General features: G+C 41.1%; 1 protein-coding gene across 3 annotated transcripts in view; it reads left to right on the top strand.

Moving 5' to 3' along the window:
- The first annotated feature begins 599 nt into the window (after positions 1–599).
- pde10a (phosphodiesterase 10A) overlaps positions 600–18,548 on the top strand; it is a 38,110-nt gene continuing 20,161 nt past the window's right edge. For 2 of the 3 annotated variants that reach the window (XM_075477019.1, XM_075477030.1), the window contains exons 1-2: positions 600–1,027; positions 12,163–12,294. In XM_075477019.1, the coding sequence (XP_075333134.1) occupies positions 964–1,027; positions 12,163–12,294 (196 nt within the window). In that variant the 5' untranslated portion in view covers positions 600–963. The remainder of the gene's footprint in view (positions 1,028–12,162; positions 12,295–18,548) is intronic. The other variant, XM_075477026.1, reaches the window with a different exon arrangement.

The raw sequence follows: 18,548 nt of genomic DNA, 5'->3' as shown, positions 1-18,548 counted from the left end.
CTCCGGACTATCTTTGCTTCTTGATCGTATTGCATTAGGTCAAAGGACGCTCCGGATCAAGGCGCGCTATGTACGTTCAGTCAGTGTGCGGTGCATCGATCATCCATTAGTAAATATAAGTGCGGGGATCGTCGTCGTCTCCTCCTTGACCACTGGATCAGGAAACAGCGGCGTGTCCCTGGAGAGCGCGAGGCCACTGGCTCGGCCCCTTTTACGCAGCCAAATTCAGGAACAGGAACAGCGGTTCAGCAACGTCAAGAGTGAGCTGACCAGACGCGACAAGTGTACAAAAATACCGGAAACAGCGACGGTTGACTTTTCAAATTATTAGTTTGTAGAAAAAAAACAACAACACACACGTTCCCCTCATTTTACTCTGCTATCGTATTCAATGTATTCTTGGATACAAAGCACCGTGTTTCAATAGTTGATCAACACGAAACAGCATCTGCTCAGTTCAGCATGTTTAGGTGCCCTGATGCGGCGCCCATTGTGGGGGGCTTTTATTTAGAAAACGACAAAGGAATACTGCCTATGTACTGACTCCGCTGCTCTCCAGTCTCTCCTCGTGTGTGTATGTGTGTTTACTCCCTTTTTTCTCTGTGTCTGTGCGTTGACGTCTCAGCCCTGCTCAGTCTGCTGCTGCACATCCACAGCGGAGCCACCACGCCGGGGAGGCGGACCGATCGTAGCTAACCTCGGCCAGCGGTGCTGGGTCATAGCGCTGGTGGAGGAGGGGGGCGGCAGCACACTGCTCTCCTCACCCTCCTTAAACCGTGCACAGCCTCAAGCATTTAAGGACATCACCACCTCAGCACGTCTTGGAATAGTTTTTTTTTCTTCTTTTTTTTCCTTTCTTTTTTGTTTTCTTTTTTCTTTTTCTTGCCCAGACGCACCAAGTTGCAGCTGCAGAGGCGCACTTTTCTCCGTGGCTCCTCTCTCCCTTTGCGCTCACAATCCGACATGGAAGATGGTCCGTCTTCAACAAGCTGTTTCAGAAGGTTAACGGACTGTTTCCTGGGTGCAAGTAGGTATCTCTGACATACACTTAAAAGGGTGCCAAAGCAATAAATAAAATTTAAAAAAAATCTGAGATTTGCGCAAAAGTCAAAAACCGCTTTGCCCAACTGTGCAGTATATCTCACAACGCGGGCTCTGTTGGGATGTTTAGTCCCGCAGGCGTTCCTCATTTCGCTCATTTGTCTATCCAACTTTATGAATGACAGTCTGAGAGCTGAGCTAGACCAGGCACCACTGAAAATTTGAAAATATCCCGCGTGTGTTCACGGGCTGTTAAAATAAAAATGTAGAGAAAGGTTACGGATCCCATCAGACTTGAGTTAGTCTGTCATGGGGGGGGGAGTCTGCAAAAAATGAGAGCTTTTGGCACCAAAATGCGAAGCCATGGTCCACAGCATGAGCCGGATAGCGTGAAAACAGAAAGTACTATTTCGGCTCTCCTTCTTGAAAAGAAACCTGAAAAATATTCAGTCCTTAAGCGACAATTTGAGGTTCATATTGAGGTACTTATTGGTGTATGGAAACATGATTTTACATACCCCCCACCCCTTCCCCCCCTTGGAGTTATTGTACTCGCAAAGCTAATTGTATAACACTCATAATATGCACTTTATCTTGTCATCCCATAACTTTCAATGGACATTTTTCATCCTCAAATACATAAACGTGTTTATATCAGTACTTTTTGTGATTCGGCTTGTTTTAAAATAGGTCGTAGTCACAATTTAAATGTAAAAGGAAAAAACAAAAAGTAGATAAATACGGTGCAAGCATAAGAAAACAGCTCAGATAATTCAGTAAATGGAGTAATTATTTTCCTATGTAATAGGCTAAATATTTTTCCTCAGCATTTCAGTGCTAAATGTTATCTTGTTGGTCTTTTATCTGGTATGACCAGTTTATGGTATAGTTGTGGAGGCTTAAATGTAGGAATTATTACAACGTATATACATTCATTGTGATTGTAACTTGCAGTCTGAATAATGTCAGTCCTTGCAGCTGTTTCAGTGGCACCTCAAGTGACCTTTTAGTGGCAACCCTGTAATAACAAGTTAGTAGTTTGGGGCCTGGGATACTGAGTGATGCCAAAAGTACACACAAAACAGTAAATGGTAGTCACGGAATGTGTTATTGAGGTACAGTATGTAGGTGCAGTATCCTTCTGCTATAATTACCAAGAAAGGACAAGAATGTCTGATTTCACAAAGCTTCCACCCGTTTTGAATTTGAAAAACAACAGTAGGTTAGGGTGGCTGCGCATGTTGGGAGACGAGTAATTTGAAGTAAAAACTACCATGAGCTGAAAGTAATCCAGCTGTGTACAATTTATTTTTCTCTCTTTTTAAATGAATCAATCAGTCACAAAAGAGAGTGGAAGAAATTTCATGGTCGAGCGTTGGTTCGTGGCTGTCTGTGTGAGAGTCCGAGCTCACATATATGCTCCTCATTTTTTCCAAACGTTGCGCAGCTGTCAGTGAATCGGGGTTAAATGGAGGATTAAATTGACGGCGCTGTTTTTCCTTCTTCCAGCAGGGTTTCCTTTTTGATTGGCATCATTTCATTATACTTTATCCAAGGCTTTTGATGTTAACAGTAACACACGGACACAGACAAGTAAAGAACTAGAATGGATGCTATCATCAGCTCCACATATTTATGATAGCACTGTCATGCTTCCTGTAAACATCTGACGTGTGATGGACCATTTTAAAAGTAACAAAGGCAGCGGAGGGCTGTCCCTGTGATGAAATGTTTTATTTTGCCAGCTCGCAATCTGGTATATTTCTTTCTTTGTCATTTTTGAAATAGCACTTGCTGCTGGATTCTCCAGCCATCCCGGTCCACCCTTGAGAAAAACACTCCAGTTTGTCGAGAGCGTATGTTGACTCAGTTTAGTCCCAATTTGCTTAAATAATTAATTAGATAATAATGAATCAGTCGTGAGATATTGAAGCTGTGTGTTGATGTTCGAGAAATTGCATGCGCATATGTGCGTGCATTGTTTGTTAATAACACTGGTCAGTGTAGGAGCTCGGTCGGGGTCAGCCCTAATATGATCTCTCAGGCATTTTCAAATGCAATTGGTTGTCGACGAATTGCTTAACTCGGTGAAGAAGGCTGCATTGTCAGGCAGGAAGTGCTCACGCTAGACATTTCCTGCCCCAGCGCATGCCATCTCTGACACAGCGAGGACTTCTCCCAGCGCAGTCCCAAAGTGTATAAATGCATGAAGTGCTCAATGTGTCTGGAATATTAAAATCCATGTCTGATTGGTATTTGAGCGATTAGATAATTCCAGCCTGGGACAAACGCATGCCAAATAGTTTCTCATCGGGAATTGTCTTCAGTGTTGATTTAAACAACATTGAAGATAAATTTCTCAGGAAATTCAAGCCAAAGAAAATGGACTTGCTATGTGGTTTGAACCTTTTTTATGTATCACAAAGTGTTCGGGACTGGATCGGTGCCAGGGCACAGTGCACAGGCTGAGCGGTGAAACAGATGACATTCTCCTCAAGGCGTCCATTGACCCTTTGTCAGCTTGTCATGGGTTGGTATCTGAGAGGATGGGAAAAGGCCACATGCGCGCAGATTTCTCTACAACTTGTCCTCGTGTCAAGGCTTATAAAAGAAACCGGCTCTGGAGAAGAAGCGAGGATCTGTGGTTCTCATTACGGGGTCCCCACAGGCCCCTCTGCTGCAGAGTTCAGCATCAGACCAGATGTGGGGTAGGGAACATGACCCCTGATTACTGATGTTGCTTTTTCTTTGTGTGGGGCGGGGGGGCGTATGCCGCTACATCAAACCAGCATCAGACAAGATGCTGAACTCCAGCTTTACTTTTAAGGTTCTGTTAAGGTTCATTGTCAACAACATTTTACAAAATATCGGCTGCCTTCAACTGTTGTTCAGTTTCCTTCCACGGAAGGAATTGCACAAGAAGGTGTGTTTGACACAAAGGTGGTCAGCCATGTGTCTAACTGCAGTTTGAGAGCTTGCCTGTGACCTCACTATTAAGCTGTGGATCAAGGGACATGCCTTATCTACATCTCAGGCTGCCATTTATAGCCCCTAGCCTTCATGCCTTATGACCTGGACCATGCAGGTGGAAATAATGCAAATTACATTTCCATGGAAATCTCTCTCTGTGTGTTTCCCTCTCAAGTGTAAGTTGTGAATTTGGATGTTTGTTCGGGGGAATTTCTGTTGACAATGTGGGGGCGTGTCCCGGAGAGTGATGGGACTGCAGTTTAAGTCCACAGTGAAGGAACATTTCCTTCATTTGACAGATTTTGACTGACTGGTGAATTTTTTATTTATTTTTTTAGCTTCACAGGTGACCTCACCATCAGCTGTTTTGGAATGTGCGAGTGGTGGGTGTATGTTTGCTCACTCACCTGCATATGCGCACACATGCACCCAGCTTCACCTGCACAGCCTCAGTGAGTGAATGAGGTGAGCAGCAGGAATCGAAGCGCTTTCATTTTCAGCGCTTCCTCTCTGATGCTCACTTCATGTCAGTGTTGGACGCAGTGCTCCAGCCCTCCCATCGATAAGATAAGAACCACATGCTCTTCCCACCTCCTGGCAAGGGAGTCCCAGGCGGACCTGCTGACGCACGCACCCAACTGCAGTCCCCCACCGCCTCCCCACCCCTCCCCTTTCCTCCCTCAGCCTCATGTCAGGAAAGTGAAAAGTAGTACCTTGGCATCTTGCCCTTGACTCTCTGCCAGAAGGAGTGCGCTTCGAGAGAAGTGGTCTTTTCCCCTTTTCTCTCATGTGCATTTTTCATCTGGGTGTCGCAGAGAAGGAACATTTCGCTCGCTAAACATCGGAACTGACGGTGTCGGCCTCTGCCGTAGACATTGCTGCTCAACATTGTCTGACAGGAGCGCTGAAGACACTCTGTTCAGGACTGTCACAAAGCTAACCACTTCAGCATGGGAACAGCGATGAGCTTTGCAGCGGGTTAGGGGTTTTAGCTGCGCTGTGAATGATCCTTTATTTACACGCGTCAGCTTAGTGTTTCATTTGGAAAACAAATGAATAAAAGCTTTCCCGGGATACTTTGCTCTTCCATCCTGGAATTTTCAGTTTTAATAAAATAGAACTTAAAATAGTTATTGTGCTTATTTGAGAGTGATTTGTGTCTATGTCTTAAAGTATTTAAGCAAAATAATCTATGTAGATAGAATATTACATAAAAAAGTCTGGTAACTTACTTATTTATAAAGCTTATTTGCGTAAAACGCACCACAAAAAAAATAAAACAACCCAAGACAAATGAAGACACACTAATGTACAGAGAGCGCCTTCCTTGAAAAGTCTTTCTCTCAGTTCAGAAGCCTTTTAAACCTCCCACTGTTGTGTAACGCCTGTAGCACCTGTTTTGGAAAGGATTTGCCTGAATTGACCTGACAGGCTGAATTTAGGACTAAAAGTTTCTGAAATATTATTTAACACTGGGTAGCTCTTGAGTTGCTTACATTAACTCCCTGTTGCTATGATTGAAATAGATTTATTAAACCTTTCAAACTTTTACAAATGACAGCGCAGTCATTTTGGGGCTCTGGTTTATGCAGAAGACCGAAATCTGTGAATAGAGGCTGTTAATTTAAAAAGAGATGCTTAAATGCATCCATTTTCACTCTAAATGAAAAAAAATGTGGAGTGATCACATGTAAAACATCCTTAATGTTCTATTAAAGATTCAGATCTGTCTGAAAGTTCAGCTGAACCACACTAGTAACAATTATAAACATTAAATGCATTTACACATCTTATTGTCAGGTTAGAAGTAATCCTATGATAAAAGAAAAAAATATACACACAAGTATTTGTACTGTACATGTATGTCAAAAGAAAAAAATGGGTCTTTAAAAGATTTCAACTTGAGCACGATAACATCTTTATGGGGAATGCTTTGGGAAATATTTGAAGGGGTTCTGCAAGATTTATGAATCAACATCTACCAGTTAGAATAAAATAAAGACAGACCCGTAAATGTACAAAGAAATGCGGAGTCTTGATATATTTTCCATTCAACAAAGGAGCTTCCTCCTGTCTCTCTCTGTCAGATTTCTGTACCACTGTTGCTTTTATCCGTACTTTGAAGTTGCTCATACACAGCATGAAAAAGATACGGGGAGTACATTTTATTGTGAGATGGAGTAAATTGCGGTTTATAGCATCTCTACAAGCCATTAATTTTTCCAAATAAAATCAGAGTATGCCAAATTGATTTCCTTAATAAAAATGCTCATAAACTTGAATTGTAACTCAAGAATTTATTGCTCTGAACCCTTTTTAGGGCGCGTTGATGCCTGAAATTCCACATTAATACCACAAACTGGTGCTGACACTATATAAAATGTCCCGGCCGTGCTATTTGTAAATGCATATTTTGTCAAACCAGGAGTGGTTTCACGGTGATACCATAGATGCGAGAGTGCAGAGACCCAGACAGACTGTTACTGGTTTTGCCCTCCCTTCCCAGTCCCAGGGTGTGGTGTCGAGATAAGTGTTATGCAACAATACCTCACTGCACGAACTCAGGACTTTACACAGGAAGTCCAAGTCTGAGTCAGCCACAAAAATCTCTGCCAAATGGGCTTCAGCCTGGAACGAGCATGCTACACAACAAACCAATTCCCAGCCTATATGTTTGTGCGAATGAGTGTTTTGTTCTGTTGTTTCTGCTTGACCACATTTAAAAGGGAAATGCTGTATTTCATACTCTACTACATTTGTCTTACATCACATCAAGACTTCATACAAGAAATGAAACATGAGATTAAAAATCACTAGTGAAGCTAAATGTTCACAACATTTTAGGCTTTTAAAGAGCATGGTGGGGCCGCTTGTTAAAATCCAGACATTGTCTACTTTTCTATTTAATTAATCATCTTACAACCTGAAATATTTATGTTGTGAACTTGTTTATATGCCTGATACCAAGGTTTGGAACCACCGAATTGTATATAAAGCAGAATCTGAACTAGCTTTACTTGCTACAACTTTAAAATCCTTCTTTTGCACTGTATTACCAGTCATTTCTCATATAAACACATCATAGTCACAGGGGGTATCTCTTTGCACTGACAGCAGTGTTGAAGGAACTGAAACTAATCCCCTGCAGCAAGTCACGGACAAAGCAACAAATCGGAGAAATAAAACTTATTTACCGATTGCTTCACAGCAGTTGCATTCTAAAGTAGAGATAAATGTGCCTCCATACAGCCTGATTTGAAAATGCTGCATTGGCAGATTTTCTGTCATTGTTCCCATTCTATTGAGTAGACCCGGATGTGTGTGTAGCACACAGACAGAGAGCAGAACAGAGGAAAGAGAGATCGATTTGACCTGATCGCTGCATTTTTATTACGCCCCCATACACAGCCTCTGCTCAAAGGCTGCAGCCCAAAAATGTCTGAAACACAGCAAAGTAAGTAGAAGCAATGAAAATGTAAGCCAAGGGCCTGTCTTTGCTGATAAATACACTACTGCACACTTCTAGTGGGTGACATGTATTGAAGGGGGTTTACTTTCAGCCATGTTTTTTATCAGTATCCTGTAGAGTTTTAAATGAAAATGTAAACGGTAATGTAAATAGTTTTTGTTAAGGACAGAATTTAAAGACTTCCTCCATCCAGTTAAAATGTTGCCATGAAAATGTTAAGGGAATGGCAATTACCCCGCACTGCGTACATTTTAGGCAGTCTACATTATATAGACTGTTTTAATTCTTAAACCATGGGAAATCTAATAGCTCTGAAATGAAGTGTATGGAATGGCTGTACCATTCAAAATATGACCAAATCTAATTTGAACCATTTAAGATGATAAAGATTTGACTTTACGTTTCAGCCATTTGTGTTGAAATATCATGAAAAATGTCAACATGTCAGACATTTTTTTCTGTATTAAATCAGAAATATTTTCTGCGTATCATGATGACGCTGTTCCCTTCAGCAAGGATTGCCCGAGTGGGAAGGAAAATTTTACTGAGGTCTGGCAAAGTAAAACGAAAAAAAGAAAGAAAAAATCCCTGGTCAAACCGGTGACCAATCTATCGCATCTACCCACAGGAGCCCGTGTGGTTCCCAGTGGGGTTAACCACTCTGGTCCACAGCATGTGGGACAGATCTGGCTGCACCTTTGATTAGCCACCATAGTCGCAGGCCTGACGCATATCTCTCCACTCGTAGTGTCACTGCGGTCACATTAGGTTGAGCTCTTACTTGCAAGACTCCAGATAGAATCAAAAGGAAAGCCAGGAGTGTGAGCAGAAAGTAGCAAGAATGTTGAGAAAGAAGTGACTACAGTCCTCACCACGCTGCACACATGGATGTTGGGTCAAAACAATCATTCATTTTATGCATATATATATATATATATATATATATATATATATATATATATATATATACTTATACTTATTTTTCCCTTTCAGTGTAGGATTACTGCTAACCTGATAATAAGTAGTGTAAATGCGTTTAATGTCTATAGATGTTACTGGTGGAGTTCAGCTGAATTTAGAACATCTTTCCTTATATGTTTATTCCGGAGACCCTTTGCTGTGTAATTCGCTCTATAAATGAATAAAAGTCATATCTCTGTTCTGGCTTCTAAGCTTTGTAAACAGAAATGCCACAGAGCAGATATGACATAAATAACACTTTACAGAAACTAGTAAGCTTGCAGTAACCAATGAGCTTTGTAAATAACAGTTTCCAAAGTTTTTTTCCCCTAAAAATATGTTTAACAAAGATAGGTTTTAACTATTAAAATGATGTGTACTTGCCAAAATAGGCCACAGGCCTGTCATCGGCAGCTGCAATCATGTCAGTTTATACACATCAAATTGTGGTCATTCAAACATAACAATTTAAGCGCCTGAAGATAAATATTTGGTGGCGCTAAATCTCTACTCATGTCCCATTACCCAAAGAAGAAGAAGGGGTGAAGGAAATGTTTTCTGAGGTTTGACGAAATTAAAAGAAAAACAATTCGGCCAAACCAGTGATGGAACCATTTCTTCATCCACGGTAATGATTGAGTGAGCGCATTTGGTTTCCAGAAAAGGTTAACAACTCTGGACCACCACATTTGAGACAAGTCTGGCTGTGCTTTTGATTGGTCACAGTAGTTGGTGAAATCATTGAGGAAGAAGCGCCACTCAAACTGGATAGAAAGCATGGACGTTGCCACCAGGTCTCATCGGTAAACTAATGTGCAAGTGCCACTGTGGGGTGCTCAGTGTTGGACCCAGAACCTTTCTGGTTCCAGTAGACCTTGTTAAATAAAAGTTAACTTTTATGAACTTGATAAGTCATTACGGGGCATTTAGATAAAGGCGGTCCTGGGGATTAGTGGTCCTTTTTAAAAGGATACCATGACTAAATAGATAGAAGGCCTCACAGAAATGTTTTTTTGTCCAGTCAGGTTCAGATATCATTTGTCCAAATATGGTGATATCTGGCAATAAAAAAAAAAAATAATAATAATTACAAGATGGAGATGATCAAATGCTGAAATCAAGCGATAAAATTTTATTTTCCCAACTATTGTGTGATGTCAATATCCATTCTCATAGTTAAAGATTGTAAAAACACAAAAACCTTATTGATTGTCCTTCACAGATGTGTTTCTTTTATTCCTCTGGATGCACACTTAACTCCAGAGAGGAATGGGTATGACTCATCTGAGCCACTGGTGTTTTAAAGGGATTGTGCTTTGAAATTAAAATTCTTAGGATCCACTGCTTCCTTGTGCTTTCAGTGTGGTTAAGGTTAGGTGTTAAGAACAACTTGGTAAAGATTAGGAAAATATTTGAAAGTTGTGTTAGTTGGCACGTAAAAAAACCCCGACAACAATAAAAAAAAAAAAAAGCGCAGAATTTGTGTTCAGCCGCACAAATATAGTATATTCTGTTTTGTGACTATTTCTGGGCTGGGTGTCACAGTAGCTTCATCCGCTTCTTTTCCTATATATGTAGTCTGTTGTTAAAACTGAATGCATGCAAAACAGCACGGAAATAGTGATGGGAATCATGACAAGCCTGTATCTGTCAGTTTCTTCTTCCTTTCTTTTTTTTTTTCTTTTTTTTTTAATGAAATTATATGTGTATTTTAAAGCTATTTTGTGATTTAAGACTCTGGTATTAACAAATGGCCTTGTCAGCCACAGACAACTTGGGGAAGTAAAAAAAAGCACAGAGACACAGTGTTGTTTTATTGCTTTTAACGTGATTTCTTGACAGTTTTTTAAGCCAATTCTGCCCTGATACTTATCAGCTGACTGATACTGCTGACTTTATTCTTTATGAAGCTTCATCTTTAGTTCTCTAAAGTTAATCTTAAATGTAAAACAAAAAAGAATAGTACCCTGCTCAAGAGAGCCTCTATCTTTCTTTGCCAATAGGGCTTCATAAAACCCCCTCGTTTTTTTTTTTTCTTCACCAGTCTTTGCTCGTTTGAACGTGTATTTTTAAACACAAACATGTGTCCAAAAAGGCAGCCTCTTCATGCTCATCGCAACAATCTGATCGCTGCTGTTTCTTCTTGCCCTGTGGTTATAAGACATATGCCTATTTTTGTAGAAGTGCACACATATGATTGCTACATAATTTTCAGAGCCCTTTGACACAAAACTTGCATTCATAAATTTACACTGCGCCCTTGTTTTTTATTTTTCTTTAGTGTCACTAACCATAGAGCACTCTTTGTGTTTCAAATAGGACAAAGTCGTAAGGGTCTTTTGCAGGGCTCCCTTTTTTTTCTTCTCTCAGTGTGTATCTCTGTCCCCAGCAGCTACCTTCACCCCACCCCCTCTCCCCCTAAACTTCTTTCTGATTTATTAAGCTGTATTCTGCCGATGTGCGTCAGAGCCAGCCAGGAGTCTCGTGAGGCGTTGCACTCTTGAAGAGCTGTGTCTCGTGTCTGGACAGCGTCAGACTGCAGCGTCCTCTACTGCCTCCTAACCTACCCCCACCTCTGTTTGCCTTATTTGCCCACAACCGCAAGCCCACTCGACCTATACTCACACACTCACACGCAATAACATTTGGAGCAGATGATCCATCGTTGGAGGATCAAATGATTTGTTCTGAGGGAATAGATCAAAGGTTGCTTGTTGCTTCTTGGCGTGTTTACCGGAATAAGGGATGTTATGATTCTAAAATTGAATTGAACCTAAAAGTTCTTCCTCTGCTGCACATTTGAAAACGGGTTACCTGCAAGTGAAATACTTTTAATATCTCTGGTTATCATCTGGTTTTCTTTTGTCATCTGGCACATCACCCAAGTCTATGCCAACCTCTTGCATGGTTGTGTTGTCCACAAGGGCCTGTATCCATTCACCGCCCTGCCATTCATCCAGGACTTTGCTATATATGTGCGTGTGTGTGTGTCTGGTGGCGAAACACTTGCCTTCCAGCTGCATCCTTTTTGAGAAGAGTCCACACCGACGCTGCTGATAACCAGACGTTGTGTGAGAAAACGTAACTTCACCCATTGTGAGATGACGACTCCTGGCTGAATCCAGGCAGTTACACGTCTTTGTTTTGGACATTTGCTCTATCTGCATGAGTGACCCAAACATGGTGGTTTCCAAGTGCATCACGACTGCCTCTCAGACGCCAGCGGGTGTATTAAAAACAACTTTCCCTCAATGACGCTCTGGCAAACTGCTTTTTTCCCTGACAACAAAGATAGTAAACAGCAGCACTTAGCGAGCTCTCAAGAACCTAATTGCCTATTAAGCACAATTGAGTCTTCCTTTATCCTCCTGCCTCTGTTGGAGGCGCCTATCCCCGGAGATGCAGCTTTACAGTAAACATAAGTGAGCGAGCCCGGCTAGCTGAGAGCTCTAGCTGAAACCTTGGGCCTGCTGCTGCCGCTCTCACTTCGCAGTAAAGAGACACAAATGGCTGTTTCTGGCCTGTGCAGTTGTTTGGGTTACCTGCTGGATTACTGTGAGACACGATTTCCATCTACTTACGACTTTTGTGTCTCTCCTTATCACTTTCCCGGCATTTCTGTAAGTTTTGCGCAACATCTCCCAACTTCTTTGCTTTGTCACAACGGCACACCATGGCGCAATGCAAGAACCAACACAGGTTTTGTTTCTCACTCTCGACAGGCTTGACAGATGAGAAAGTGAAGGCCTACCTCTCGCTGCACCCGCAGATGCTGGACGAATTTGTGTTGGAGAGTGTGAGTGCAGAGACGTTGGACAGATGGCTAAAGAGGAAGACCAGCAGCAGGCCTGCAGGTAAACCCCTCCTACACATCTGCACACTCACAGACAAACACATGCACAGACACTGCTGCAACTCTCGGGATCACTGTGACGTAATGATTGGATCAGCAGATTTCTGCGGGCTGCACTGACGCAGGGTTGTAATTTCTGTAAAATTTTGCTTCAGTTCAACTTTTGTCCTATTTAATTCCCATAATCTCATACAAATTCCCCATTAGTCCACCACAAAAACAGGCTTCCCTGCGTGTGTGTTATGAAAAACTGATAGATTTTTTTTTAAGACCAACGGAGAACCAGAGCCGAGGCGGAGTGTGGCTCTGCCGGCTCTATTTATTATCCCGGCCATTTGCGGTACAAATCGCTCATCTTCGCATATGTCTCCCTTTAATTGTTAGAGTCTGTGATAGACAGAAGACGGAGGAGAGGGAACAAGCTTGTCGGGTCTTCACGGTTCATTAAATGTGTTTTAGCGGGCCGAGTTGAGTTTGTGCTGCGCGCTCCACACACAGCAGACTGTTTCTCAGACCAACCACATCCATCAAGGGCCCACGGGGCTGGCACTCTGCCCAGTCGAGCTGCTGACGTCAGAGGCGACCTCCAGAGACATGCAGCCCGGCTGAAGGGGGCCCAAGGGAGGGGTGGGGGTGGTGCTGGTGGTAGTGGTGGGGGGTGGTGCTGGCTCGAGGTGTGGGTGTGTTGAAGGAAGAAACTGGCAGAGGATAGATTTGTCACATTTTGGAGCTGCTTTCTACATGAGGCATTCAAAAATTTCTGTTTGTTTCTCAGATTTTAGAATGTTTCCAAACTATTTCCTGTATGCCGTGTGAATGTGTGTGTGTTTAGGTTGACAGATATCAAATAGAGGCCATTATGTTAACAATCCTTGCTGGCGCCAAGTAAGAATTACTAAGTTTTCCCATATAGCTCATGTCACAGCACATGTAGCCTGTGAAAATTAGCACTGATTCATAAATCTTAATAACACAGCATAATTTATTAGAGGAAAAAAACCCACATGTTTTTCATTATTTTATAGTCGGTTTTCAGTTACCACATCATTGACAACTCCAGTTTGTTCATCAGAAAAATTAAGCAAACTATTTTGATTATAGCAAACTGCTGACTCCAAAATGACAAAATTTCAAGTTCAAATAAGGTAAAGTTAAAGATTATCCATAAAGAAATCTACTCAAGAGAGAGTAGAAAGCAATTTGTTGTTGTCAGTTTTATAGATATCTTTAAATTTTGACATTTTAACTGCCAACATCTGGATTCTGAGTAAGCAGACTGTCATTTTAAAGGACATCGCATCATTTCCTACCACCCCTGATGATTACATTTTTTTTTACTCTCTGTTACAAAAGTACCGTGGCCCCGAAGTGCAAATAGCAAACAAAGTTTACAAAACATGGCCACAAAAGAGAAAACTGACCATAAACGAAAGTACCTAAGACATATCTTGTTTGTGATTGGACTTGTGATTGGATTTATTTTGCACCAGACTGATGTCATTTCCTCTTTTCGGTGTCTACTACTATTATCTCATCCGTTCCTTTGCTAAATTCTCTGTTTTCTCTTTTGTGGTCATGCTATGTAAAATGTGGTTGCGTTTGGCTCTTTAGGGCCACCGTACGGACACAGTTTAAGTTGTAAAAAAATAAAATTCCTCCAACTTATTTACATGAAAGTAATATTTTGGGCCTTATACAACAAGTTGAAAATCAGCCATCAGGAATGTCTGGAGCATTTGTGAACATCTGTCTCTCTTGTCTCTTTGGTGCGTAAAGCAACATCTGCGCTGTTGGGCCGCGTTCAGCAGATTCAGCATTGAATCAATGTCTGATCTGTCGGTGAGAAAGATCTCTCTGACTGACTCTTCAGCAAAGCTGGAGAATCAATTATTTCAACCACTTGGTGTGGTTTCTCCTTATTTTTCAGCTTTGCCTCTTCCTGTTTTTTTCGTTCTCATTAGCCATATCGTTAAACTACACACAAACTTCAATAGTGAGCAAACGACTGGTGTGATAGTAAGCACTTCGGTCTAATGCTCCTTTGTTGAATAGCATAAAAAGACTGCTGCCCCTTCTGTAAGGGAGAATTATGTCCTCTTGCGCAGGCGTAGAGGGTACGCCATTGCTGGCAGCTGAACGTAGTCTTTGCAGTGTGTTTACGTGCTGTGTTTTTCCTCAAACGCAGGAGACGCAAGGAAATCCCGCTGGTAGTCAACCTCGGTTTGGTGTAAAAGAGCCCTTACTTTTTAAAGAATACTCAAAAAGTATAAATGCAAAAAAAGAAATCCACCTCGTTAACATGACTGTTGTTTATTGTGTGATTTGCTATTTGACATTTTAGATGTGTTTTTACATTCCTTCTCTTTGAACATGGCAGGAAAATCCGTCTGCATGGATATGAATCTTGTGTGGGGAAGGTGTCCCATTGCCATTTATTGTTCACAATGAACAGCAATTGATTTGCATTGTAATGAACAACTTAATTCAAGCAAGTTTCACATTTGATTAGCATGCGGAAAGGCCTGTTAATCGCTGACTGTTTAAAGTGCGATGACATGCTTTTGAAAGTGTTTAAACTTGATGCAAAGTACAGTTTTGGTCCCGTAATTGGCGTAAAGCCGGAGGAGCAGGAAGTGTACAGCACAGCAAAATTAAGCTCTTATAGTCATACAAAAGTGAAACTTTTAGATCGAGAGAACATTTTTCATCATAGTAAAATGAATAGTGACCATACTTATTACTTAATGATTTATGATTAATACAGTAAATACAGTACATAGCATATGCAACAAGTTTGTAGGATTTTGCTCTCAAATAATTCCTCTTAGTGAACACGAAGGGAGCCCTTGTAAGTAATGTCTTCGCTTTGGAAGTCCAATTTCTAGTTGGTAAAATCTACCCCCCCACACGCCAACCTCAACATCAAAAATTCAACATGACTGCCCCACCCTAAAAAAAACGGTTATAGCAGCAGTTAAAGCCGTTTATCGTTTCTGACAGTTCATGTCGTATTTAATCAGTCACACACATAGCGGCCTACTGTCCCACTTTTATCAGTAAACATATTGTTGTGGGTTTGAATGTGCAAAGTATAGCATATTGCATTCTTATCAGCTTGTACAGCTACTAACATTTGGTCTCCTCAGCTAGCACAGCAATGAGCAAATCATTCTGGCTTTCTGCTCTGAGGTAACGTCATTCCCAGCTCTGACCTCTGAGTTCAGGGGCAGACAGAATGCACCATTATTTTCTATTGCTATGATTCAAAGTATGTCCCCTGAGCACCTCGCATGCCAACTTTTGGTTAGTTGATGCTACAAGATTCAGAGGTTCCAGAAATCGTCACTTGCAATCAGCTGAGAAAACAGAGATGTGCTCATAATGAAGCTGTTTTGACAGGTGGACAGCTTTCCGAATATACCCAATGTGCAGTTCATGTGCGTTGCTGCACATACAGTCAAAACACGTGAAGAGAGCCAGAAGAGCAGGGCTAATACTAACTAAGCATGTTGCTTAATAATAATCAAGTGCCAATTCACCTAGTATTTGTTTGCTTGCCTTAACGCCATAACCAGGAACTAAGTTGTTGAGGTCACAAATGTTCTTCTTGTAACTGTGGCCTCATTTTATTGCAATGTTTCCCGTAAATTGGGGATTTGCATGTGGTGGATGACGCATAAATGCATCACATGCAAGCAGTAGTTCTGTCAGAGTAACAGAAACTGAAATTGGACATCCAGTTAATGTGACACTCAGCACTGCACTTCCCCGTGTCCTCAGCAATAAATGTTTTGAGTTTGAAGTATATGTGATGGACAGCACACACGTATGTGGTGTCCTGGGGTTATTTGTGAGATATTTAAAACAAGCGACAATATAGACATTTTTTGGAGTAAAAATTTTTTTTTTTTTTTATTAATTCTATTTGCAAACATTAGTGAGATAACAGAAAAAAACAAGGCCCCTTTTTCTTGGATTTTGTTCTTCCTTTTTAGGTTTGCTTGTTATTATCCATATTACATCATTTTCTCCCTGACCTTTTATTTGGAAATTGATTACGTGCATATGCAGCCACTGTGTTTGGTTTGTTTGTTTTAATGTAATTCTTTATTTACAGTTTGGGGGAGGAGGACTCAATTTTGTCTTTTTTTTTTATATCGGTGCCGATATATTGGAATACTTTTGATATCCTTTGATTTTCATCTATAGTTCTGGTATCAAACAATATTCTGCCACTCGCTCTTGAGCAGAGCTAGAGGCAACCAGACTCAGTGAAACCGTCAGAAATCAGCCTGGCAGCGTTCTTATAATTCCATAAGTTCCTCTCTGGATTGATCTTTACATTGTATCAGTAATATCACAGTCCACTTCTTCTGGCACACCATGATGAGCAGACAGTTTGGCACCACACCAGCTTCTCTATAGCTCTATAGTGGCTGTATTCATTTAGATGACAAGCACTGTATAATCTTGGTTCCTCAAACAGACTGAATGGTCGGTGTTGTTGGAACCATGGCTGGATTCAGCATTCATAACGTAAAGATAAATCTCCCCTTTTGTGCTAAAGTAGCATGGCAGGTCTATACTGGTCCTGATGAAAGTCAACACGAACTTCTATGTTCATTTTTGAGGTCACTCTTTTGAGAGATAAGATCGATCTTCTTTTTTTCTTCTTTTTTTCTCCCAGTTGTAGCAGCAGCAGGACCTATCATCATGTGACCATCACTAAGATAGCCACTGCTTCCTGCAAGCGATCCCTGAAGCCAGTCTTGTTCTTACTTATCATGTGACGGACAACATTGGATTACATAAATCAGTTGGTTCGTGCGTGTACACAAGAGTGTGTGTCTGCGTTACAGCCGCCACATTGATGCTTAATTCAGCTGAATCTGCTTCTCCTTATTTTACAAATATCCTTATGTCATAATAACCAAATAATTGTTTTTACCGTATTGTTATCTTGTTTATTTTACTGTATAGCTTCAGATTATGACTGATTACTGAGCAGTCATACAACAGACTTAATGCAATTTTCCCGAATCTTGTTGAAGTCATTTGACCATCACACCTCTCTTGACAAGTGTCCCACTGGCAATGTTTACTTCACGCTACTCTCTGTTACGAGGTAATTAATAAATCCCAAACCCTCTGATGCGCCCACTCAGAGGCCCCTCGATACTCGTGTGTGGCCTCTGCAGAGTGCACAAACGCACACACACAGGCACACAGTGTAAATGCAACTGGCTGTGTCCGTTTGTTAGACTTAGTTTGGGCATTTCAGCTCATACAAATAGAGTTGTAAAGTCAGCAGTCCGATAAGGTATATTGTAGTCGCTGCATTTTTAGAATGTACAATTTCGATAGATTTTTATGCTTTGTTTTTGTACATACTATTTTTAGATCTTGTGTCTCCTCGTGGACATTTGTGTGCAAGGAAAAGCTGTTCAAATTTTGAAATTTTGCCTCAGCAAAATTTAACATTAACATTTCTTTTCATCACTGATTAATTGGTTGATTTAATCATTTTTTTTATTTAATCAAGAAAATGTAAAAAAAACAAAACAATGCATATAAAAACACAGTCCAGCAGAGTTTTGGTGACAGTTTTTAGATGATTTGTTTCATCCATACAAATCTTGTATTCAGATTATTTTGGACATTTCCTCTAAAACAGAATAGTGGGACACATTTGGATTGTATTTCAGAGGCAGCTAACAGAAAACATTCACATTTTGTTTCTTTGACTTTTATTCGTTAAAAATGTAATCACTTCTCAACATTTTTTTGAAAATGAATCAACTAATCACTTTAACGAGGTAATGTAACCCCACAAGCTGGTATGCCTGCATGATTAAAGATGGAAAACTTTGTGGAGGACTGAGTCACTTGGCTTTCTTGACCCATCACCAGAGGGAAGGATCCGGGCCGAGCTGTTCAGCAGCTGACACTGTCTCTGAGTTGTGTTTAGAGGCGGGTCGCAAGCAGACAAAGCTGCGTTTGTGTAGTGGAAGCTCATATCCCTCAACTGTGATAAGAGATCTGGCTCACCTGCAGGGCTTTCCATCAGGAGGGAGGACCAGCAGGCCTCCTATAGAGGGATCAGTGGGTGCTCCTGCGGTTGTTGAGAACACTTGTTTGTGTCGTCTGAAAAACAACTGAAATTATCTTGAACCAAACATTTTTGTGAAAGTGTGAAAGTTGTTATCCCTGCCTAACCTAAGTTTGCCAGTCCGTCAGTGCAGACACAGAGACAAC

The sequence above is a fragment of the Odontesthes bonariensis genome, chromosome 2, assembly GCF_027942865.1.
Source record: "Odontesthes bonariensis isolate fOdoBon6 chromosome 2, fOdoBon6.hap1, whole genome shotgun sequence".
NCBI classification, from domain to species: Eukaryota; Metazoa; Chordata; class Actinopteri; order Atheriniformes; family Atherinopsidae; genus Odontesthes; species Odontesthes bonariensis.
The sequence above is the reverse complement of the archived record's forward strand: the minus strand, read 5'-3'. Positions and strand labels throughout refer to the sequence as shown.